The following is a 25,717-nucleotide window of genomic DNA, read 5'->3' on the forward strand; positions in this document are numbered from 1 at the left end:
TTCCAGGCAAGAGTACTGGAGTGGGGAAACACCCCTGGCCAGAGACAAAAGCTCATCATATTCCCATCAGAACAAGGGCCATGCAGAAATGCCTCTTCTCAGTGCTGAATATTTTGCCACTGCAAACTCCTGCAAAGTCCTTGAACTGAGAAAGATACAGCTAATGCAATAACTGGCAGTCTAAAATGGGGAAAAACTCAAGTTCTGAGGGGCTTATGAGCCCAGGAGGCCACTGGAGGCAGAAGTCAACTACAGATGTTGTTTTAAGAAAGCATTTCAACCACAGCAGAGAACCCCTTCCCTCGCTCCCAGAGGCCAGGAGTCTTACCCTTTCTTCACCAAAACCATTTCCACTGAGACTCTCTGACTGTACACACGAGCCACATTTTGCTTCAGCACTCATTTTCAATAGCAATGCCACCAGAACCTGGGTTCTTATGTATCTGCTTTCTAGGGCTGCATAATCAAGGACCACATACATACTGGGTGGCTTAAAGAAATTGACTGTTTCAGTTTTGGAGGCTAGAGTCCGAGATCAAGGTATCCACCGACTTGGCTCCTTCTAAGGCTCAGGGAGATAAGCTGCTCATGCCTCTCCTTGTTTCTGTGGTTAGTTGCTGTATTGATAGAGCTATCACCCCAATCTCTGCCTTCATCTTCCCATGTGTTCTCCCTGTGTGTGTCCAGATTCTCCTTTCCTTATAAGGACACCAGCCATTCTGGAATTGGGCCCACCCAATCATCACACTTTCATAATTTCTAAAGACCCTATCTCCAAATAAAATCACATTCTGAGGGGTTAAGGTGCTAACGTGTATTTTGAGGGTAGGGAAAACAGACAATTCAATCTTTAATATAACACAAAGTCAAAAGTTAGCATCTAAACTCTGGGTTCAATGTACATCAAGTAAGAGATACCAGAAATAAAAACTTTTCCCAGGACTATTTCATGCTTTCAGATCGCACTTCCTTGCCAAATAAAAACAAAGGTTTGAGCTTTTGAGTTTTCATACTCTCTGATGAAATGCAGTTACTGTCACATAAAGGGACCTCATGTGTCACCAAAGGCCAAAATCTTATAATCTGATTGTTTAGAACAATTCTGGAGAGACTTAGAATCCTTCCAAGCTTTCTCTCCTAAACTTTTAAAAGAACCAAATCAGATCTTGACTGTGTCCAAAACACACTTTTCTATAGTTGATGAGAATCAGGAGAGCTTACACACAACTTCTTGGTGTGAAGTGCTTGTGCTTTTTAAAATATATTTAAATCAAAATAAAGCTGACAAATGGAATCTGTATGAATTTATTTTTTTCTCTGTATATAAAGTAAGTCCTAAAGATTTCATCAGGTTTTTTGCCAACAAAGAAATAAATGTAAAAAAAAACCTGGGCCACCACTTCATCATATTAAAAGCAGAATAACCAATGATAATGAACAAAAGCAGAATTTAAAGATTTATAGAAAACGGTATTCTGGTCTACTGAAATTCTGAAGAAACTGAGGGATAACAATGTGTTTCACTGCACCCTTGGTTGCCTGTGTATTTTTCTGCCTTTAAAAAGTTCACTATGGTGAATTATGCCTTGTGTTGTCTGAGGCCCATTCCAGCAATCCATTATCTTCAGGTCATATCTCCCTACAAATTGTTTTTCTGATTGAACAAATCTCTTACTGGGACTTATTTTCTTACAAGTTTCATTCTGAATGTGACCTCAACTCTACATCCCCCAAACTCCGCTTTATTTCAGAATTCCATGAGTTTCTTTGATCAGAATGAAATCTGAAAATTCCTATAAATGTTTACTTTCAAGCATAATTTAAAGGTTAGTTATCTGTCTTCCAGGCATCAAAAATAAGAACTTGCTGGACTCCCCTGGTGGTCCAGTGATTGAGAGTCCACATGCTAATGCAGGGCATACAGGTTTGATCCCTGGTCTGGCGCCCTGATTCCTGGTCTGATCAGGTCCTGGTCCTGATCCCTGGTCCTGGTCCTTGGATCCCTGGTCCTACATGCCGAGGAGGAACTAAGCCCATGCACCACAACTTCTGAGCCAGTGCTCTAGAGCCCACATTCCACAAGAGAAGCCACTGAAATGAGAAGCCTGCGCACTGCAACCAGGAGCAGTCCCTGCTCTTGGAAACTAGATAAAGCCTGCACGCAAGCAATGAACACCTAGAGCAACCAAAAATAAAAAATAAGAACTTGCTAATTTTAATTATTTGGCCACAATGTCTCCCTTTAGCTAATAAGACCCTAAAGCTATCATACACAAAAGTAACAGCAAACATAAACAGCACTTACTATGCAGGCCGTTTTCTAAGGGCTTTACAGATCATGATATGACACTTACAGGCATCCTCACCACACACGACAGATGAAGGAACTAAGCCACAGAAGGTAACTCGCAGAAGGTTACAGTCGTGGTGAATCTACAATTCAAATCAGGGTTGTCAGGCTCTAGATTCTGTGCTCTCAATCACATGCCAGACAGCCCTCTTGAAATAATAAAACAGAATCTTTATTCTCTCCAGTTATATTTTAGGAAAGGCAAAGCAAAATGTAGGAATTTGAAGTTTCATTCCAGTAACCACCTGAGTATGCTTTTACCTCATTTAAGTTATTGTATATATATGTTTCAGAAACACAATGATTGTGTAGTTACATCAATATTTTTTTAAATCCAAAGAACCAAAATATAACTAATACAAATTTAGTAAGCCTTAGAATCAGAATTGATAAATGAAGTCACCCACTGAAAAAGTGTTAAATCTATTTTGGCTACTATATTCCTTTACTTCAAACTTAAAATAGAAGCATATTGTTTATTGATGCTTTTAAAAACTATATCCATATACAAATTAGTCCGGAAGTTCTTGAAAATTAATGAACGAGCACTTTCCCACTATTTCATCATTATAGAACTACAACAACCTTTGAAGAAACACTATTAGTGACATTTTGGACAATAAAAAGTATAAAACCAGACTGTTAGCAAAGGAACAACAAAATATGTTAGAAAATTCATAAACGTACATTTATTCAGGAAACACAATTACCAGAGTCCTTGATATTTCAATGCTCATTCCACATAATAAAATATTCACAACACATAGTCTTGTAAGTCTACACCAAGTCATGCTGACATTCTTTTCAGATAAGCCATAGCCATTTCTTCTATTAAATGCTATAATATCCACTTATAGTGTAAACAAAGTACTTGAGCCAAACTATTTAAGTACTTGAGCAAAGTAACTTTCAAAAATTTAGAAGAGGAAGACAACGATTAAAAAAAAAAAAAAAAACCCATCTGAATGATCAAACCCCAAAGAATGAGGCCACTATAACCTAGTGTTATACTAATGGATAAAATGGCCATATTAAGACAGTTCGTAATTATCAATGAAAATATTATTAAATATCATCTACAATTTTTAAACATGCTTTCTCAAATAATAGACATTTTTGAAAGTTTTAAAGGCAAAGAGGGCAGAAAGGTGACAGACATTAAAAACTTACATTTATACTACTGGTAGATTTTATTTAAAAAAAGAAAGAAAAAGTTAAGCTGTAGTTACTTCCCCAATAAGGAATGCCAAGTACCTTTATTCCTAAAGAGATTACTAAGAAATATAACTGACCCTTACATTTGTAGCCATTTAGTAGCAGCTGTAAACTGAATTATTCTGACATTTCCAGAGTCCAGTGTAATTAGAGCATGTCGTAAAGGGGGAAACAGTGGTCCTCAATCCTAGGTGTCCTTTAGAACCAGTTGGAAAGCTTCGACAAAATAAGCATCTGGCCCCACCTCAGAGACTGCAATTTAGTTGGATGGGGTAAGACTCAAGTGTCATTATTTTTTTTGAAGGCCTGCAGGGTGTTCTAATATGCAGCTAAGGTTGAGAATCACTGAGTCAACTTATTTTGAAATACCAAAAAAATAAATGGAAACTGGGGATGGAAGATATAATTTACAAATCAAATATCTATTATTTACTATGTCTTAGTTATGTTCATAAACCATACGTTTATAAGATGAAAACTCCCCTCATTTCCTCACTATACTAAATCACTATCATACATCTTTGCCACTGAATGACTGCATTTTCCTATGGTCATGATTTAAAATTCTGGGATATACTATGAAAACTGCATTAAAGAAAATAAACTACTGCTACTCATGCTCAACAGGAGCAAGCAAAACTACTGTATTTGGCTCTTTTAAGCTATCCATATTTTAAAAATTATAAATAAGTGCCAACCCACACAAAGAACAGATTGTGGATTACTGTAGAAGAAACAAAAAATAGCTTACTCAACTTACTAAGTTTCAACACCAAAAAAGATTTAACTTGGCTGAAAGTTCTGAAACAGCTGAGATACTGAACCAGGAAGCTATAATTTATAATGAAATGTTGACACACCCTTAAAAGCTACTGCAGCTGCAGCAATACTAAAATAAGATTTCTTCAGGGTTTATTTACCCTGTGATGCAAGAATACAAGCACAACAATAATATTACTGTTTTTATATGCACCAATACCTCTCTTTAATATATAAAGCTCTACAACAAATACCTCTAATAATTTTACATTTAAATTAAGTCCATAATTCTTCTACCCTACTTTGGTCTCAACATTTTAAAAACATCAATTAATTTTGGAAATATACAATTCAACAACATGATCCTATCAATAACAAGCACATTTTGTAGTGGACTAAAAACACATTCAACCATGCAATCCAGTGTTCAATACCTAAAAGATAAATAACAATGCTGATTGACTTTTATTCTGAAATCACTGAAAACTGGAATAATCTTTTTAAGACTCACAGTGCTCACAAACATGCAGAAAAAGATACACATTTCTATTCTTCTTGAAGGAATGTCACAAAATGCCCACTCTTTACACAGGGTTGATAATTATTGTAAAGTCCTTATATATATTTCAATCCATTATTTTCTTTCTAGCACCTGTCACTTAAAATTTGTAAAAGCCAGCCAAATGTTATGTCTGAACATGAACCTTAACTCTCAATTTCTGCCTTTAGAAAGACCTCAGTCACAGTCATCCACTAATAGCTGCCTTTCAGTAAAACAGTGACATCCAGTGGACAAATGAAAGTATCTCAGAATTCTCATAACAACTTTAATGTGAATCAGTTCTTACTCATTTTGACAAAGTGTATGCAGATTCTTATGAAATGCATCACATCATAATTTCTATATATCTTAAAACATATCTTTTTCTTACTTAGTATCAATTTTTTAAATTGAGCTGTAACTCTTGAGGCTGGCGAGGTTATAAGTATTATTTTTTCTCCTTTGCTATATCCCATCACAAACTAACTGGCTCATCTCTAGGAATGGAAGGATGAAAAATAAGATATATTTAAATAACAATGAATAGCATTAAAAAATTTGCAAAAGAAACCTAAACCTTTTTTGCATTTGTAATTTATGATATAGTTGAATATAAACAGAAAGATGTAATCAGTAATGCAAACAATCAAATTACATTCTCTTGCCTCACTGCTCATATATTGTGAAAGAATACATATTTTAGCAATGATTGTATCAGTGTTTAAAAACTTTTATAAATCAGTACAAACGAATATTCATTATATATTATGTTTAAATAAAAGTAAAAAACTTCCACTGTGCTGAGTTATAATTTACCATTAATTATATTGTGTGTGTGTTTCAAATACAAAATGCAGCAGTGATATTAACAATGGATTCATAGTGTAATGAACTGCTGAGACTGTTATGTGTAATTTCTTGGAAAAGCATAAAGAAATGTTACAGGTTAAAAAGAAAAAGAATGGAGAACTGTTCTTTTTAAATAAGCAAATAAAGAAAACCTTTTTTCCTAAAAAAAGATTTAAGAATGTAAAAGTACATTTTAATATTAAAAAAGCATTTTTAAAAATCTATAACAACTTTATGACAAAATCTGCATTTGTTGAAAAAGGCCTGTAAAAACAGCAGGACAGAACTGCCCTCACTACCTTTTTACTTATTCTTGTCAGAAAAAAGTGTATGCATCTCTGGAACCATAAATGATGTTAAAATAGGTATTTATAAAATGGCAAGGAGGATTTCACGGGAAGTTTGTTGTTGTTTTTACAATCATTGGCATTGTGGCCATCAGTAGGTCACAAGTAAAACTTCTCTAGCTAAAAGCAAAATGGAATATAAAGGTTTTAACGGCCATTAGGTCTGTTGCCTGCGTTTTGCCTGATCGCATTTTTTCAAAGCGCGACTCCATCTCTTCCAAGACCTTGGGTGTATACCGCACTACTAATTTAACCTTTCCCTGCGCTGCTTTCAGCAGCTCTACAGCTTTTTCATGATGCTCTCCTTCAACACTCTACGAAAAAACAAATCACAGACACAAACACAATTAATATCTAGGTTTTGTACGTAACTCAAAATGAAAAACGTTTAAAACACATACAAGTAAAAAAATGTTAATGTTATGGCATTTCAAACTATAGACCTATGAAATAATCTTGCTTTGTCACTTTAATTAGTGTAAAATTATCTGCTAAATCATATTCTGTCTGCAGTCCAGGAACTGGTTTTTAAGTTACAAATACCTAGCATACCAATCTACATGCCCTATTATTTCACTAGGTCAGAAGTAAATCAAGCAATTGCTATTTGATAAAGTTAAACCGAGGAGAGGTTTTCGATTCAATGTACTGCCTTAACTACTGAAGAGCTTAATAACTTCATAAAAATCACACTAAGCACTGCTAATTTATATCGGAAAGAAGCAAAACATACACAAAGTGCTTCAAAAAGTATCACTCCACTACAGAGCAGTGCCTAAGAGTCTTCCAAGGGATTTCTAAACTACAAAGCTGCTTGGTCTTTCCCTGCATCTTCTGACTTTCTTGGTGGCTCAGACGGTAAAGAATCTGCCTGCAGTGCAGGAGACCCGGGTTCAATCCCTGGGTTGGGAAGATCCCCTGAAGGAGGGCATGGCCACCCACTCCAGTATTCTTGCCTAGAGAATCCCCATGGACAGAGGAGCATGACAGGCTGCAGTCCATGGGGTCACAGAGTCAGGCACGACTGTTTCTATAACTCAAATACACCCCCAAGTGGTCAAGTAGAAATAAAATGCATCCCTACCACTCCATTAACAGAAAGGAGCTGATCTCCTCGCTTGAGGCCCCCATGTCTATCAGCAATTCCACCTGGAATTATTCGAGAGATATAGATTGGAGAGTTTTGTTCTTTGCCTCCCATAATATTGAATCCAAGGCCTTCTTCTGTTTTTGGCAGCTCAACAACTCGAGGATGAGAATGCCCTTCGCTGGCAGCAAATGCAGCAACAGTAGCCTGAAAGAAAATTTCACATATTTAAAAAAATAGGACCTTTGTTTACTTCACTCTTATGTCCCTTTTTAAAAACCACTTCTTCTTCTCTTTTTTTAAATTATGAGGGTATGGTAACACATTTACAGCAGATTTGAAAAATACAGAACCAAGTTACATATAGTCCCACTACATATTTTTTTAAGTAGATTTTTTGTTGGAGTTTCAATATCAAACTCTCAAAAATTAATACAATGATAGAAAAGTAGGAGATAGTAGACCTGAAAAGCACTACGAACAGATTCAACATAATTAAGATTTATACAATTTTCACACAATTGCAGAATATAAATTCTATTCAAGTTCCCATAGACCATAAACCAGTAAACAACTGAAACATATCCAGGGACATAAAACAAAATAGCAAAATTTCATGGTTTATCTAAAGGTACTGAAATCATAAGACTGTTCTCTTATCACTGTGGAATCACAGTGATGATAATTATACATCAGTATCAAATTAAAAACCACTTTTGAAGTATTTTTGATGTCTGAATGTCCATAAATTCACTGACAGTGAAGGTAAGCTAAGTAGATGGTGTTTTTAAGAGGACGACTGGAAAGCTTACTCTGGGATTATGCAGAAAGTGCTGAGGTCGTTCAGGTCACTCCTGGTCCTTCCCGTGCCCAGAACTTCTGTGCAGTGCTTGGCAAGCAGGCCTTGCCAGGAAGATGAACACTGTGCACACTAACAAGGAGAACCCCCTCTCCTCACATGCCACCGACTTTGGGGCTGGTCAGCCTGGTATGTTCGGGGGATCTGGGGTGGCACCACCCACGTGTGTAACCTGAACGTGGGCAGGTGTCCTTTTATGCAGGCATTCTGGCTGCTGTACTATTTGCACTGTATATTAACACATACAGAGCCACATCTTTCAAATCTAGACTAATTCAGAGGAATTCTAACACAAAGTTGAGAATTCGGGTTTCATTTTGCTTTTAAATGTAATTAAGTAGTCTGGTACTATTTTTTGTGTATTAGATCAGGGTGTATGAGAAACAGGGGAAGGAAGAGCGAAAATCAAGATTTGCTGAATACTCTAAGCTCTTAAAGAGGCTTCACTTTATAGATAAAGGAACTAAGGTTCAGAAGTTCAGGAGGCTGTGAAAGTCAGGAATTAAACCCAAGTTTTAATTGTTTTTTCCCACTCTGTCAAACAATACCCACATGACTCAACAGAGAATCCAATATTGCCTTTTGTGAACCAGTTAACTATCAATGAATAGTTACCTGCTAATGACTAGTTTCAGTCTAAGCCACTTACTACTAACAGTAACTTATTCTAACCCACATACGATGAGATGGCTAGAGAGCATCATCGTTTCAAAGGACATGAATCTGAGTAAACTCGGAGAGATAGAGGAGGACAGAGAAGCCTGGTATGCTGTAATCCATGGGGTTGTAAAGAGTCAGACACAACTTAGTGACTGAACCATCACCACCACATATGATGAACAGAGACCAATGCTTGAATTCTTTGAGGAAAACACTGGTACAGAAAAATACATAAAACCTGCCACCTGTAGCTCTGAGGAGGTAACCTCCTATTTGCAGAGTTAAGGTTAAGGAGAAAGTGAATGGCAACATAGGGGAGTACCTCAGATCTACCATTTACTATTTGTGTGATTTGAAGCAAGTAATCTAATTTGATGCTTCCTCACCAATAAAATAAGACTAATAATCCATACCTCAGAATTTTGATGAATATTTACATAATGATATATATATTACTTACAGCAACCACATATTATATATGTTATTTGTGTGTAAATATATTTTAATGTATCATCTAGACTGCATAAAATATGTTTTGTAAAGCCAATTAAAAAGTCCTACTTTTCAGTAATCAAGTTTAGTGTAACTTGAAAGGTACTATTTGTTAGTTTTTAAAATAAGTATTATGAAACTAATAACTTCACATTTTAAATCTCTAATATGTGATGCATCCTCTCACTTTCAGTAAATGAAAAAAATGTACCTTTGCAGTTGCATTAGCTCTCACTTCAGGACTGCTACTGATGTCCACAGTCTCGTAGACATGTTCATATACCTGCAAAACCCAGTTATCACTGTGATGTTAAATCTCAAAACATAACACGCTTGAGTTCTTTTTAAAGTTAATGAATGTGTCAAAATTTCAGAAAAAGTTATGCATCTTTGTACCATGTTTTTTTGTTAGAAATTCCAAAAATGAGAGGGGTGGGTTCTAAAGTTAACTTTAAGAAACTACAAATCCAAATTTGAGAATGTTATCTTACCCTAAATAACACAAGTTTATTGTCAACTTTAATCCCATTTACTTACCTCTCTTACAGCATTGCAGAATTCACTCTGAAGGACTCTTTGTAGAGCCTGAAGTTTCTGTGGTGGTACCTCGCCACTTCTTTGCAGTTTTTCCAACAATTCAATTGCTCTACAAATATCTAGAGTTAAACACACACCAATAGATAATTTTCTCTAAATGCCTCTGTAACAGTGCAGCATTTGGGATTTATTCCTCAATGGCTAACAAGAAATATATAGAACACAGAGGGAAAAAAAGCCTAAGAGTATGAACTTGTGTGTGTGGGGGTTCATGTATGGAGGGTGGGAATGTAAAGCCTGAGAAGAACGTTAAATTTCACAGCAGATTAGGAAGAAAAACTGATGTTGAACATGCATAAAATCTGAAAAACCGTATCTTTAAGAGACACAGGAAAACAAATATAAAGTCCTAAACATCACAGGAAAGAACTGGAACTCAAATGTGACAGACACATGAAGACTGTAGTACTTGAGAAAAGCTGACAGCATTATCAGAAGCTACCTAGTCAATAAAAATTTACCTACCATCATTAGTAACCAAAGTGCTGAGCAGTATAAAACGCCATGTGCTAACGAAGTCACTATTTCCCAAAAGAAAACTTAATGTATATGTACATACAAAACTCTTCAGTAACATGTGCAGTTAGTTACTGGCAGGAACAGCAATTTAAAACAACGATACAAATGAGTAAAATTAACTGGTCTGCTTTCAACTTAGGATCATCACACAGTGTTTTAATTAAGACAAGCTCAGTCAAATACATGTTTACAAAATACAAAGCAATTAGTTTGTGAGTCTGGTATCAGTAACAGCTGGGTGATCTTAGGCAAGTAAACTTAAACTCCTTGTGTCTGTTTTCCACTATAAAATGGAAATAACAGTATCTCCTTTATAAGAATTACATGACCAATCAAAAAAAAAACATGGTAAGAGCCTGGCATGTGGCAAGCATAAATGTTATGTTACATTAGCACCAATTAATAAGAAACATTAAGATGTTCTACACTTTTATAGAAATATATTAAGCCTGTTAGGCAGTTCTCATTGGGAAGTATCAGGAAGTGATTTACAAATTAAGAAACTTTTACAAGATTCAGTCATGTTTCATACTATTTCTCCCCTGATTTTTTTAACGGTTTTTGTACCACAGGGGACTAGAGTACTTATTCTAAAGTTCCTTCCCTCCTCTTGTCTTAAGTGGAAGAAATTCCAAATTTCCTATTATACTAAAGGATTCAACTTTTCTCTTTATAGAACCAGTATGGCTGTCTTTGTTTGCAGCTGGAAAATTGGGAATAAATGTAGTGAAGAAAGAAGTAGATTTTTCAATTTCAGGTAATAGAAGCTTAAACTGATGTTAATCCAATGCAGGGGAAAAAAACTTTCCCCATTCTCATCTCCCACCATCAGAATAGCTGGTGAATGGGGAGTGCTGGTTCACCAAATATTCTGACCTACAAAATTATAATATACAAGCTATATGAAAATTTCCAACTAACAAAAAATTGAAAAAGTAAAATATCCTTTACCGAACCTAAACTGTACCCAGTATGTTCTCAAATGTGTTCCACTAAATCTTGTTTCAATGTCTTTGAAGGCATTCAGGATCTTGATCATATGAACTAATTTTATACTATAGGATTGCTGGGACAGTTTCTTAATAGAATCTGTTAAACAGAATGCTAAGAATCAGAGTGGATGTAATCTTTCTTATCCTGCTAAATGACATCCACTAATAGCTTATCCTCAGGTTCTGAGCACTCTTACTGTGGAACTGAAATGAACTCTGAAACAGGAAAAAACAAAAAGCCCTGACTACCAAAACTAAATGCCAGAGGTGAAGCTTCACACTTTGTACTGCACTTAACAATACAAAAGACTGCCAACATGTTAGAATTCTACAACTAGTTTCCAAAGAAAAACACCTACTCCAGTTAACACCAGACAAATCTGTTTCCATCTACAAAGCACAGTGTCATTGTGCTTGGAAGAACATGTCACAGGCTTAGGCCTAACTTAGCAAATCTTCCCAGAGTAAGCTGCTGCTCTGTCAAAATGATACTTTAATTAATGGTCTGGTGGGCTGGAGGAAAACATTACTTGTAAAGAGACTTACAAATAGTGAATACCACAAGGAATAAATAATGTTAAATGTGCATGGGTCTGTGTAAAGGTATGAGGAAAGACTCCAAAATTCAATTCTAAAAATGTATCCCTTCTTAGAGCAGAAGCTACTTAAATATTCAGACTGTAAATGCAAATGTTAATATTTAAAGATACTGTCAATCTCCATCTTATACTTTGTTTACTACTAGTACTCAAAATGTCTAGTTTTACTTTTTGACTCTTACTGATAATTTCTAATACAGGTGTGTCAAACGTATACTTGAAATTATATGAAATAAAGAATTTGGGGAATAGTGGAATGCTAAAAAACTGCAACAGTACGCTTTTAGGCTCATAGTCTTTTACTTCACTGGCTTTTCGGTTTTTAATTACTTAGCGAACAGGTTTTATTTTCCTTGACAGCTCTAAAAAGGAAGCAATCAACCAGTTAGCAATCATAGGATTTGTGATGAAGAATAATGCTGCACTTTACCGTAATTTACAATCACTATTCCTTCTAGTTATGCAACCTTCTTTCCAGAACCACAGCAAGGATTGTTTATAAAGCACCTTCCCCGTACCCGGGAGGGGCACCACAGGCAGGAAATATCCCCAGTACGTATACAAGCGAGGTTGTGGTGGAAGTAATGATGGCATTTGTGCATAAATGAGAGGGGGTTTGGTGGGAACGCGCTGCGTGTCAAGGCTGGGTGAGTGAAGGCGGGAACACTGTGTATGAACGTGTCAATACGGGCAGGGCGTGTAGCCTGTCTGAACTGGGCGTGGGATATTTGCTCAGCTTGACACGTCTCTGAACGCAAAGCAGGCCGTGACCATCCCGGGAGCGAGTGTACAGCGTATGTCTGCGAATGCAGACAGGTGGTCGTAAACTATGCTGTGCTCCGGGATAGTCCGTGTGAACACAGAAGGGGTCTCAGGATCAGTCAAGAGCGTCAAGCCCCCTCCCCGGGCTCGGCGCATCGACATCGGTGGCCACAGGCGCCAGCGCGAGGGAAAGCCTGGTTCGGGGTCTCGGAGCTTGGCCCACTCGCCCCCTTGGACGACAAGGCACTCCCCTACCTCCTCCGCCCACGTCGGTCCCAGGCTCGGCCCCACTCACCCCTCTCCAGTCGCACGGGCTCCCCCAGGGCCGCCATCTTCTCCCTCTGCCTGCAGACCCACAGGAAGTGACGGCAGAGGGGCTGCGGTGGAGGGGCGGGGCCTAGCGGAGCCGGGAGCAGGTATCGCGAGAGCGCGAGAGGTGGCTCTGGACCTCGTGAGTCTTCCCGAGGTCGAGTGTATGGGTCGTGGGCTTCCGAGGCCTGTCTTGTGCTGCACTTCAGCAGTCTTAAGATTTTGAAATCCCTCGGCCAGGTATAGTTGAAAAGAGTCCCTTTCCCGACTCTTGCCCCATTCCTGGGATTCGAGCCATATTCTTTTCCCTTGGAAACCTTGGTTTCACAAGGTAGAGTTTGGCCTCTAGTTCCAGCTTGACTGTTCAGGGCCCTGTGAACTTGGAGTGCTCACTTACCGTTTTTTTGGCCTCAGTTTATCCCTCTGTCGTACATAGAAGTTCTGTGTCTGAGTTCTTAACATTCTTAAGCAATGAAATTGGGTGGTGGTTAGTTGCTCAGTCCTGTTCAACTATTTGCAATTCCATGGACGCTAGACCACCAGGCTCCTCTGTCTATGGGATTTTCCAGTCAAGAATACTGGAGTGGGTTGCCATTTCTTCAGGGGATCTCCTCGACCCAGGGATGGAACCTGCAGCTTCCTGCATTGGCCGTTGGATTCTTTACCACTGAGCCACCAGGGAAGCCCCTAAAATGACGAATTAGGAATTAAGTAATACTCTTAATACATTATAGATTCTTAGGGCCACTTTAAATTTTCTTGACCAAGAAAGCTTTAGTCCTTAAGTGAAATATTAATTTGCCCAATATTTAGAGTCCACTCACATTTATTCGAGTGCTAGTCTATGCTGATAATCAGTTAGTTGGGTGCTTTCACAAACAGCTTTTCAACAGTTCATGACAGGATTGTTTTAACAACTTCCTAGATGCCCCCATCCACTGTTTCCATTCAATGTAATATTTTCTTCTAGTCCATCATGAATGCCGCCATCACACTTTTTGTTTTCCCCTTGAAATTTTTCAGTGGCTTCTACCTTTGTTTCCTGTTTCTAAAGTTGTGTGTGTGCTCATTCGTGTCCAACTCTTTTCGGGCCCATGGACTGTAGCCTGCCAGGCTTCTCTGTCCACGAAATTTTCCAGGCAAGAATACTGGGACAAGTTGCCATTTCCTACTCCAGGGGATCCTTGGGACCCGGTAATCAAACCCATGTCTCTTGTGTCTCTTGCGTTGGCATGCAGATTCTTTACTACTGCACTGCTTGGGAAGCCCAAAGCTTTGTGTACTGTGAGCCTAACTCATCTGTCTAACCTAATTTCTCTTTATCCCTCAAATGGAGTAGACACTCCAGTAGAGGAGGAATATTCAAAACCATGTTTCTTCTTGTTTCCAAGTCTTCATTTCTGTTTTCTTAAATGGATCACCCTTCCCCATCTCCTCTGGCCCTCTAGGCTATATACATCCTCAGACTGAACCCGTCCTCCAGGGCTATGAAGACATGTCACTTCTACTAAGCTTCCCTTTCTCCATCCTCTTCTCCTTATTGGTTCCTAATGGCCCTTATAGCCTGCAAAAGTATTCACATATTTATTTCTTATTTATTGTTGTTACTTGTTGTCACCAATGTTCAACAAATGTTTATTAAATGCTTAATGTCTATCAGACACCTTGCTAGGCACTAAGAATGCTATATGGTATATGGAGAAAGACAAATGCAGACAATCAAAGATTTTCTTTTCTTCCATTCTCTAGCTCCTCTCCTTTGATAACTCTATTTACATGTATATTCCCGTGCCTGACATTGTTTACAGCTCATTAATACTCTGTTCATTTTAGCTTTTCAGGGTTTCTGTTTCCTTTTTTTCAACATAAAATATTCTCTTAACCCCATCTAGCTCATTTTTCATCTCAGATATTTGTCTTTTTTATCTTCAGCAGTTTGATTTAGGGGTGTGTGTGTGTGTGTGTGTGCATTTTCCATGTACTCACTTAACATGCTCAATATTTCCTCTAGCTTCTTGAACATACAGAATAAAATTATAATGACAGTTTTAATGTCTTTGTCTATAAGTCTGTCATCTGTGCTATTTCTATTGATTTTTCTCTTAATTATGGCTTATGCATGCATACTAAGTTGCTTCAGTTGTGTCCAGCTCTTCGTGGTCCTGTGGACCACAGCCTTCTGTCCATGAGATTCTCCATACAAGAACACTGGAGTGGGTTGCCATGCCCTCCTCCAGGGATCTTCCTGACCCAGGGATTGAACCCTTATCTGTTGCATCTCCTGCTTTGTCAGGCAGATTCTTTTTCCACTAGCCAAACCTAGGAAGCCCATAATTTCTTGCCTCTTGCATGATTGGTAACTCACTAAATAAGTAAGGCTAACCATTGTGAATTTTACATTTGGGGGAGCTAGATATTTTTATATTTGTGTAAATATTTTTTGAGATTTGTTTTGAAATGTAGATGGGACACTTAAAAATAATTTTGTTTTTTGAGGCTTAATTTTAAGCTTTGTTAAATGGAACCAGTTCAGTCTTTTGTGAAGGGCTCATTGTGTTCCACCTCTGAGGAAATAAATACCCTTCTAAGCTCTTTACCTCATGCCACATGAATTGTGAGGTTCTACTCTGATTGGCAGGGGTTTTCCAGGCGGCACTAGTGGTAAAGAATCTGCCTGCCAATGAAGGAGATGCAAGAGACGCAGGTTCAGTCCCTCTGTATGGAAGATCCTCTGCAGAAGGAAATGGCAACCTGCTCCAGTATTCTTGCCTGGAAAATCCCATGGACAGAGGAGCCTGGCAGGTTACAGTCCATGGGATCACAAAGAGCAGGGCATGACTGAGCATGCACACACACACACACACACACACACACACACACACACACACACATAAAGATACACACACACTGATTAGCAGGAATAGGAACTAGTCTTATGAACTGGAATTGTGGATTGTTTGCTTTGTTCCTTTCGAATGATTGCCTACCCTTGGTAATTTCTTAATACATATAATCATTATAAAATTTCTGAATTCCAGGGATAAGTAGAAGATCCTCAAAATTTTCAGAGAGAATGAAAAGAATAAAAAGTCACATTCTAAAGAATTGGGACTCAGAACACTACAGATTGCTAATTATTTGAAGCATAGGTAAGGAAGAAAAAGTATTAGAAGCTACTTCTGAGTGGAGAAACTATGATTCAAATTAATTAACACATTTATATTCAACACACAAAGTAAATGAAAAGATCAGTTAATATGTGAGGCGAGTTCTCCTAAAATATCCTTCCCTAATTCATATACCTTTGAGATTTAGAGTTAGGAGAGGTCTAGAGAGTTCCAACTGCTTCACTTTACCGAAAAGAAGACTGATCACTGTTCTGCAACTCGAAGGAGGCAGACCTGCTTTTGTTCTTATGGTTCTGCTAGATCATTAAATCAGCCAGCTTCCTAATCAAGAATTACTCTCCTGTGGAAGCACTCTTCATCACCTGTTGCTTGCTCACATTACTTCCTGTCTCACAGATGAAGAGGAACACTCAGAACAGGAAGTCTGAGTCTAGACAAATCCCAGTGAAAGCTAAATTATGCAAATATCATGTTTGTATAAGAAATGAAAGTCCTAAGTAGATTGTAGGTGTAAGAACTTTCTTAAGACTCTGCAAGAAGAATGTACTAAGACAGCATCAATCAAGAGAAAACTGGAGTGGGTGGGAACATTGGGGATGGGAGGCCATCTGGGGAACCTAGGAGAGTAGAAAGTAGTATGAGGAGGTCAGACACTCCCAGTGGAAGGTTTTACTATTTCATTGCCTGTTGAATTGTATACAAATAGGTTGGACACGACTGAGCGACTTCACTTTCACTTTTCACTTTCATGCAATGGAGAAGGCAATGGCAACCCACTCCAGTGTTCTTGCCTGGAGAATCCCAGGGATGGGGGAGCCTGGTGGGCTGCTGTCTCTGGGGTTGCACAGAGTCGGACATGACTGAAGCGACTTAGCAGCAGGCACTACCATATAGAATACATATTTAAAAGAGTTACATCTTATTACAGAGTAAAACATTACTCTTACATAAAAGGACCTATTCAGGCTTCTATAGGTACAATTAAAGTCTCAGTTTTCTTTCCTTTTCCAACTGAGTTTCTATAATACACACTTCAGAAAAGTACAATTTTAGACAAATGGCTTTCTTTATTTGAAGTGAATGTGAAGTGTCATATGTGAAATAGCTTGCATTTTAAATAAACAATATATGAAAACACTTGGTCTAATCAATTAAACACCACAATATGGGGAAATCTCTTCAAGAATACCTTTAGAAGGGAATTTTTCTTGGTCACAGATCTTAGCTCAGAACACAAAAGCCCCATCTCAGAGTACCAGAAATCTAAGGTAAACCCTACTTGTTATTAGAATGAGTTGCAGATTATATTAAAGTGTAAGGGTTTACTTTTTTTAATGTCAGTTGTTTCATCATCACTCTACAGTACATGTAAAGGCACAGATTGATGCATTTTTCTGGCATCTTCCTGACGCACCCTTGCCCTAAATAAATCTGTTTGCCAGGATCTTGTCGCTTAAATTAGCCATCTCACTCTTGGTCCTGCCAACACAGGCAATTGTGCCAATGTTCTCAGCATTTACTGGCACATGAGCTGTTGCCTTTTCTTTGGCGTTCTATGTGTACCTAAGGCCATCATCCTTCCTTCACAAGACATCAGTCTGGCTTATGTGTCACTGAGACAGACTTCAGAATTGTTTGGACTCACTCTGGCCCTCCCCAGGGTATGCATCCTGCACGATGTATTTTCAGGCACACACTATATTGTTCAGAATTTGTCGTGCACATACTTGCAGATTGGCAGAGCCACCTGCCAAAGATAAGAACCTTTTAAGTTGTTGTCAAACGTCATAAAATGTGTTCCATGATTAATTTTGTGGGCACAGATCGGTTTTTGCATAGAGTCCAAAATTTGGGATATGTCACAGTGACTAAATGGCACCGGCATGCTGAATGAATTTGGAATTTGTTTTCTCAAGTGTGGGAGCAAGCACACAGATGGGCTTAGATCCAGTGGTGCTGCTTGGAATTCTCATTATAGCAATGATGTCACTTGTCACGTGGACTGGGTGATAATGCTGCCAAATTATGGACAAAGAAAGGCAAATAAAGTACAGAGGCCAGGGGAGAGGATTTATGGTAGCACAGGAAGCTCTCACTATTAGCTGACCTCTGCTCAGATGACATAAACATTGTGTCAGGGCTGCCAAGAATAAACTCTAGAAATACAAGCTGGGAAGGAAAATTCCAACTAAAAGGGCTTTGTAAGAAGGTCCTATATAACCTATATAGGTCCTATATAACCTTTCACAGACAAGATCAGTGAAAACAAACATGCCCTTACGTTTTTGATCAGTCTCTGAAAACAAATCTTTGAGCTGCAAGCAAACTCAAAATCAAACCAAAACCAAGACATTTTGCTTTATAAGAAAAGCTTTGTGGACACAGAGTCAGCAACCCTGCTGGGAGATGAAAAAACAAAAATTTATGTTGGCAAAAAAATACCAAGTTAGCATATCAGAATTATCTGCACGGCTTTTAAAAAAGTACATCTGTTGTGTAGCTAAAGCAATACTTAGAGGGAAATTTATAGCTATCAAAGCTTATGTTAAAAATGAAGAAAGACCTGAAATCAAAACCTAACCTTTTCTCTTAAGAGGTTCAAAAATGAAGAGCAAACTTAAATCCAAAATAAGTAGAAGGAAAGAAAAATAAACATTAGAGAATTAAAAATATACATATATACACACATATGTGTTCATGTATATGTGTGTGTGTGTATTTGTGTGTGTGTGTGTGTGTGTATATATATATATATATATATATATGTATATATACATGAGAAAAGTAAATGAAAATTTGGCTCCTTGCAAAGATCAAGAATGTTGACAGACCTTTAGGTAGACTGATCAGGAGAAAATGAGAGATTTAAATTACTAAAATCAAGAATAAAAGAGGGAACATTACCATTAACCTTATAAAAGAGTAAAGAGAATACTATGAACAACTATTCATATACATATTTACTTACTATATATTATATATAAATAATATCTTTATTCATGCCATCTAATTTAGCTAATTTATAATATGTATAACAGTGTGGATGAATATGTGTATGTGTGTATATATATATATTTTTCAATGTCAGAGGCCTATCACATAAATTTTGATTCAGAAAGTCTCAAGTACAAAAGGAACATTTGTATTTGGTGGTTTTTGTAATGTGTTCTCTTTCCTGAGAACAACTGAACTAATGCATAGTAGTTATTCAAAAGTATTGTTGAATTACAATTGAATATGTATTAGTTATTATAGATGCAGCTGCATATAAACACAAAACTTCAAAATAGCTGTGCATTTAAGTAAAAGAAATCCAGAAATATGTATTTTGGGGCAAGTATTTTATTTTGAATGACAAAGGGCCCAGTTAAAAATCTCAACTTTGTCCCCTCAGGAAAAAGAGGAAAAAGAATGCTGAGATAAGCCTCTAGAACAAAGGTCCCCAACCATTTCGGCACCAAGACAAGTTTTGTGGAAGACTATTCTTCCAGACTGAGGGGTGGGGAGTGGTTTTGAGATGATTCAAGGGCATTACATTTATTGTGCAGTCTATATTATTATTACATCAGCTGCACCTCTAATTATCAGGCATTAGATCCAGAGGTTGGGGACCCCTGGGCTGGAAAATTTGCCAAACCGTTCCACAACTTTTAAAACTCAACTTTAAACTTAGTTCCTGGAATATTCTAGGTTGATAGATTGTTTTTTTCCCATTAGAAAATTTATAATTAATTCAATTAATTAATTAATTCAAAATAATTTACTCAGCAAGTGCTATGAGAGAAAAGGCCAGATGTGCTCCTACCCTCAAGGAACCCTCAAGCAATTTGGACAATGAAATCTACACAAACGAAACAATCCAGAAATGCTTTCTACCAGCATTTACTGAAGCACTATGTTTTACGATTTGGCCCACTACTTTATATTTACACTTAAGCTTTGAAAAATCATTTAGTCAGCAAACGGACTTAAACTAAAATTTTCATTGAAATTAACCACATTACTATGTTAGCGAAAATTGAGTCTGAAAATTAACATTTATTCAATCACAAACCATTCCAAAATGTGAAGACACAAAAACAAACAAACGAACAAAAAATCCCCCAAACTCTCCAGAATCCGTTGTTTGTAAAACTTCTTATAACTTGTTAGGTATGGACAGAACTTTGCAAAACAGCATGAGAATAATTAGCTTCTCAATCTTTCAACTGATGTGTCTATCAAACGGCTAGTTAGGGACTACAGCCTTTATCACATCAAGTCTGCAAATATGTTCCGATTACCACTTAACAGCCTCTTGATGAAGGTAAAAGAGGAGGGTGGGAAAGCTGGCTTAAAACTCAACATTGAAAAACAATTAAGATCATGGCATCCAGTCCCATCACTTCATGGCAAATAGAAGGGGGAAAAGTAGAAACAGTGACAGATTCTATTTTCTTGGGCTCCAAAATCACTGCAGATGGTGGCTGCAGTCAAGAGATTAAAAGATACTTGCTCCTTAGAAGAAAAGCTATGACAAACCTAGGTAGAACATTGAAAAGCAGAGATATTACTTTGCCAACAAAGGTCTGTATAGTCAAAGTTACGGTTTTTCCAGTAGTCATGTATGCATGTGACAGTTGGACCATAAAGAAGCCTGAGAGTCAAAGAATTAATGCTTTCAAATTGGAGTGCTGGGGAGGACTCTTGAGTGTCCTTTGGATAGCAAGGAGATCAAACCAGTCAATCCTAAAGAAAATCAGCCCTGAATATTCATTGGAAGGACTGATGCTAAAGCTGAAGCTCTAATGCTTTGGCCACCTGGGGCAAAGAGCTGACTCATTGGAAAAGACCCTGATGCTGGGAAAAATTGAAGGCAGGAGGAGAAGAGGGCAACAGAGGATGAGATGTTTGGATGGATCACTGACTCGATGGATATGAGTTTGAGCAAACTGGGAGATATCGAAGGACAGAAAAGTCTGGCGTGCTGCAGTCCATGCAGTTGCAAAGAGTTGGACACAACTTAGTGACTGAACAACAACAATGCACTATAGTAAAGCATTATACTGAGTCCTAGAGATACCAGGAAGATGCATCCTGCTTTCACAGAGGTCACGAAACCCAATGAAAGGGGATATGGTCATAGACATCAGATCAACCCCAGAATCAAAAGACACATGGTGCTAAATGTTTTTATTATTTTTTTTATAATGCCTCTTCTCAGTTCATTTTTTTCCTTCTTAATTTAATTTGGCTGTGCCAGGTTTTAGTTGTGGCACTCAGGATCTTTAGTTGTGATATATGCGCCCCAGTTCCCTGACCAGGGATTAAACCAAGGCCCTTGCATTAGGAATGCAGAGTCTTAGCCACCAGACCACCAGGTTGTTGCTGTTGTTCAGTCGCTCAGTCTTGTCCAGCTCTTTGTGACCCTATGGACTGCAGCATGCCAGGCTTCCCTGTCCTTCACCAACTCCCGAAGCTTGCTCAAACTCATGTCCATTGAGTCAGTGATGCCATCCAAACGTCTCGTCCTCTGTCATCCCCTTCTCCTCCTGCCTTCAATCTTTCCCAGCATCAGGGTCTTTTCCAATGAGTTGGCCCTTTGTATCAGGTGATCAAAGTATTGGAGCTTCAGCTTCAGCATCAGCCCCTCCAATGAATATTCAGGATTGATTTCCTTTAGGATTGACTGGTTTGATCTCCTTGCAGTCCAGGGGACTTTAAAGAGTCTTCTCCTACTCAAAGGCATCAATTCCTGAAGAAGGGAATGGCAAACACTTCAGCATTCTTGCCTTGAAAACCCCATGAACAGTATGAAAAGACCACCAGGGAAGTTCCCTAAATATTATCATTTCTGTTCTTATTGCTTTAGTTGCACAGGTTTTAATAGAGTAATGTTGTATAGTAAAGAGTGGGATAACGTGATTTCTCATCAAGGGTAACCAGAAAAAAAAAAATTCAAAGAGCAGGGGTTCTCAAACAGAGGCTATTTTGGAGCCCAGAGAACATTTGACAGCGTCTGGAGATATTTTTAATTGTCACGACTGCAGATGGTGGGATGGGGGTGAAGATTGCTACTGGCATCTAGCGGGTAGAGGCCGGAGATGCTGCTTAGCATCTCACAATGTGCTGGACAGCCCCCTCAATGAAGAATTATCCAGCACAAAATGTGAATGGTGTGAGACCGAGAAACTGAGCTTTAGCAAGAAGGAAACATTTGTTGAGCAATGATCAGAATGTTGACAAGTGGGTAAATGAGGAATGGGAATGAAAGAGGGCTATGTGAGCAAAGCCAGGCAGGGGAAAAAACATACTCCCCGTTTAGGAAATGAGGAGGGCTTCAGTGGGGGTATGGATACGCACCTGGGGTTAGGTGGGTGTGGAAGAAAATAAGGGCTAACCTTTAGGCTGAGGTGGGGACTTCCCTGATGGTCCAATGGATAAGACTCCACACTTCCACTGCAAGCGGTACAGGTCTGATCCCTGCCCGGGGAACTAAGATCTTGCAAGCCACATGGCTGCTCCTCACTCAGATTTAGGCTGAGGTGGATTGTGGGGGCTCCTGAATGCTTGGGTTTATCCTTTGAGCTAGAGTGAGCCATCAGAAGATCTTAAAAACTGAACGACAATTAAAACTATATTTTAGAAATATAAACAGAGAAAGAAACCTAGATTCTCATAGCAGATAGTAAGAAAATTCCTTTGAGAGAGTCACCTTTGTTTGAGCATTGTCTGTTAAGCTCCGGTTTTTAGAAAGTGCCAACACTGCAAGAATGGAGAAATTCCACATAATTGAACCAGGGTGAGGTGGTATGAGGTGATATAGGATGGGCGATGAGATGAGAAGGGACAAGAGGGTAGGGGAGAAAGACACTGCTGAATTTTTTACTCTGAAATCCTTCCCCGCAGCCTCTGAAGAAGCTACCGTAATATTTACAAAAATCACAACATGCTTGTTACCTTTGAATTTCCTGTGGAAGATGACTTTTGCGGGGTTGAAAGAGCATGATGGTGAGAATGGGATCCCAGTGGCTAGAAACGGGGCAAAGGGTTTGGATGCTTTTGGAATAAGCAATTTCATCGCCCACTCCTTCCTTTCACATTCTATAGTCTTGCTGCTCACATCTTCTCATGCTCCCCTAACAGTCCAATGTTTACCTGCCCTTCTTTCTCCATGACTTGCTTTTCTTCGCTGATCACCCTTTGAAGCCCACTTCTAAAGGTCTATTCCCTGTACTTCACTTTTACATTACCAATATTGTGTTGTGTTTACTAACATATTTGTTTTCTTCAATCAGATAGTGAACGCTTAGGTTCACTAGAAGGATAGAGATGGTATTTCATTCTTCTTTGACTTTCCAGCAGGTCGCAAAGTATCTGGCATGTTACCCAAGCTCAGTGATCATTCATTGTATGAAATGTGGGTGAGGCTGGTGAGTGGTTTCTATGGTTTCAGACGGTAGCTCTGGACCTAGCTTGCTTTTACATGGCTGTTGTTAAAATGATACTTTCCCTTCTTATTAATTTTCTGTTTTGAACTTCATCTCCAAGCTTAAATATTTCCTTCCAATGGATGATATCTATCAGGAGGAAAAAAACCCATAGTATGGTGTTAAGCCTGAGTGAATGGACTAAAATCAGGTTTCAATATGCTTTTTAGAAAGCTTTCGTGTTATTAATTTAACATCGACCTGCTTATTAAGATCCCATTATTAAGGAAACGATTGTAAAAATCATTAAGAGCATTTCTACAAATCTAAGCCACTGAGTCATCCTGCTGGTTCTCAATGAGCTTGGGCTGAATATCTCTCATTCAGAGTAGTGGGTAAAATTTTGTTTTTCTAATCATCAGTAAACATTTATCTATGGGCTGATTTTTATTGCTGATTTTGGTTGTTGATGTGAAGAAGGTTCTATATAGGAACAGCTGCTGTACATATGGGACAGTGCCCAGGTATGGTTTTTGAAGACCCTTTCCCAAAACATCTTTCCCCACACTGGTGGCATGCAGGGTCTCTGGTCTCAACACATAATAAGTATTTCCATTGAGTTAAAGCATGAAGCCTCTAGTCATATTCCCTCCTTTTGGATTAGAGTATAACTCTTGTGGTATCAACAACCTATATTTGCAATGTGAATTTGGAGTGGAATTCTGGACCTAGAGGTAGGGGAGATGTCTCTTGGGTTGTCATTGCTTCTATCAGATCAAGTTTTCTTCTCTCTTAAATAACTTTGGTGTGAAGTTTGTGACATCATTACTAGGTACCCCTCATTATTGCTGTTATCTGCTGACTTGAGGACACTCCCCACATTCCTTACAGATTTAAGCTCTGAGCTCACTCTCACTTATTCCAATAATAAGCCTATCATAATTCTTAGATCCAAGTAAATGATCATTCTGATACTCTGGCCTTTGACTCCCATGACCTCTTCTCCTCTAATGACATCCTTCTCTCTCAACCTCAATCACTCATTCCAACCCATGACCCCCAGAATGGACCACTCATCTCCTCCCCTAGACCTTGCTATCTCCCATATTTTACTCCCAAATATCCCACTTTAGTATCCCTACCTCATATCCTTTCAGTTTTCTGTCCCTCCCACTCTGACTTGAAAATACTTTGACCAGACAATTCATTGTCTGGTCACACCCCACATATCCTAACTTACCTCCTCATCCATCCTAGATTTTATAGTTTATCCTAATAATCACTTATATTACACAGCAGCTCTTACTTCTTTGTCCTTCTTTGGCGAAACTCCAATCCTGGTTATCTACAACTCTCTTCCCACTCTGCACTTGTTTCCTGGCTGCTGAACTTGGCTAGAGGAAAATACCCAGTGTTGCTGCATGGTCTTACTTTAAATTCATGAATCAGTAAACTCAAGTGGGCCCAGCAATTCTAACTCATTTCCCCAGGCTATTCACTTTTACTTCACAAACAAGATTTCAAACCTTCTTTCCCTTCAAACTCTCAACACTTTCTCCTTCTTCATCATTCTCATCTAACAGCCTTGATTCTTTTTTCACTGACAAAATGGAAGCAATCAGAAGTGACTTTCCATGTGCTGCTTCCACCACTTCTACCAACCTACTAGCATCTATGCTCATGTTCCATCTGCCATTCGGTTACTCTGAGCATGTCTCTCCCCTTATCCACCAGTCTCAGAACCCCATATGTACTCAAGGAGATTACTTTGGTAATTTTTCTCCAGAAATTTTGGAAATGCTCTCTATTCTTCTTTATCAGTGCATTTCCATCAGCATATAAACATGTTATGCTTTTCATATTAACATGCTCTCCCTTGACTCAATGTTTCCCTCCAGCCACCTGCCCATTTCTCCTATTCCCATTCCTATGGACAGAAGAGCCTGGTAGGCTACAGTCCATGCGGTTGCAAAGAGTTGGCTATAACTAAGCATACAGGCAGGCGCACACACACACACACACACACACCTACAGCATTCTACCAAAACAGCCCAGGTCAATATCTTCAGCAGTTTTCATGTTGTCAAAGCTAATTGTCAATGCTCAGCCCTCATCTCACTTGAAACAATTGGCCATTCCCTTTTTTGGAATGTTTTCTTCATTTGATTTCTGGGATATCACCTCTGGAGTCTTCTCTGACCTCATTGGACACCTTTCAGTCATATTTAATGGTTCCCCTTTTT

At 38.5% G+C, this 25,717-nt stretch overlaps 1 protein-coding gene across 1 annotated transcript; it reads right to left on the bottom strand.

Annotated features, from left to right (window-relative positions):
• Nucleotides 1-3,016: 3,016 nt before the first annotated feature.
• Nucleotides 3,017-12,992, bottom strand: LIN7C (lin-7 homolog C, crumbs cell polarity complex component). Its single transcript, NM_001075431.2, is given in 6 exon segments — nt 3,017-6,241; nt 6,243-6,375; nt 7,146-7,355; nt 9,371-9,442; nt 9,697-9,815; nt 12,924-12,992. Coding segments are annotated over 6 exon segments (594 nt in total). The 5' UTR covers nt 12,961-12,992; the 3' UTR covers nt 3,017-6,218.
• Between the last annotated feature and the right edge of the window lie 12,725 nt (nt 12,993-25,717).

Source organism: Bos taurus, chromosome 15, assembly GCF_002263795.3.
Source record: "Bos taurus isolate L1 Dominette 01449 registration number 42190680 breed Hereford chromosome 15, ARS-UCD2.0, whole genome shotgun sequence".
In the NCBI taxonomy this organism is placed as follows: domain Eukaryota; kingdom Metazoa; phylum Chordata; class Mammalia; order Artiodactyla; family Bovidae; genus Bos; species Bos taurus.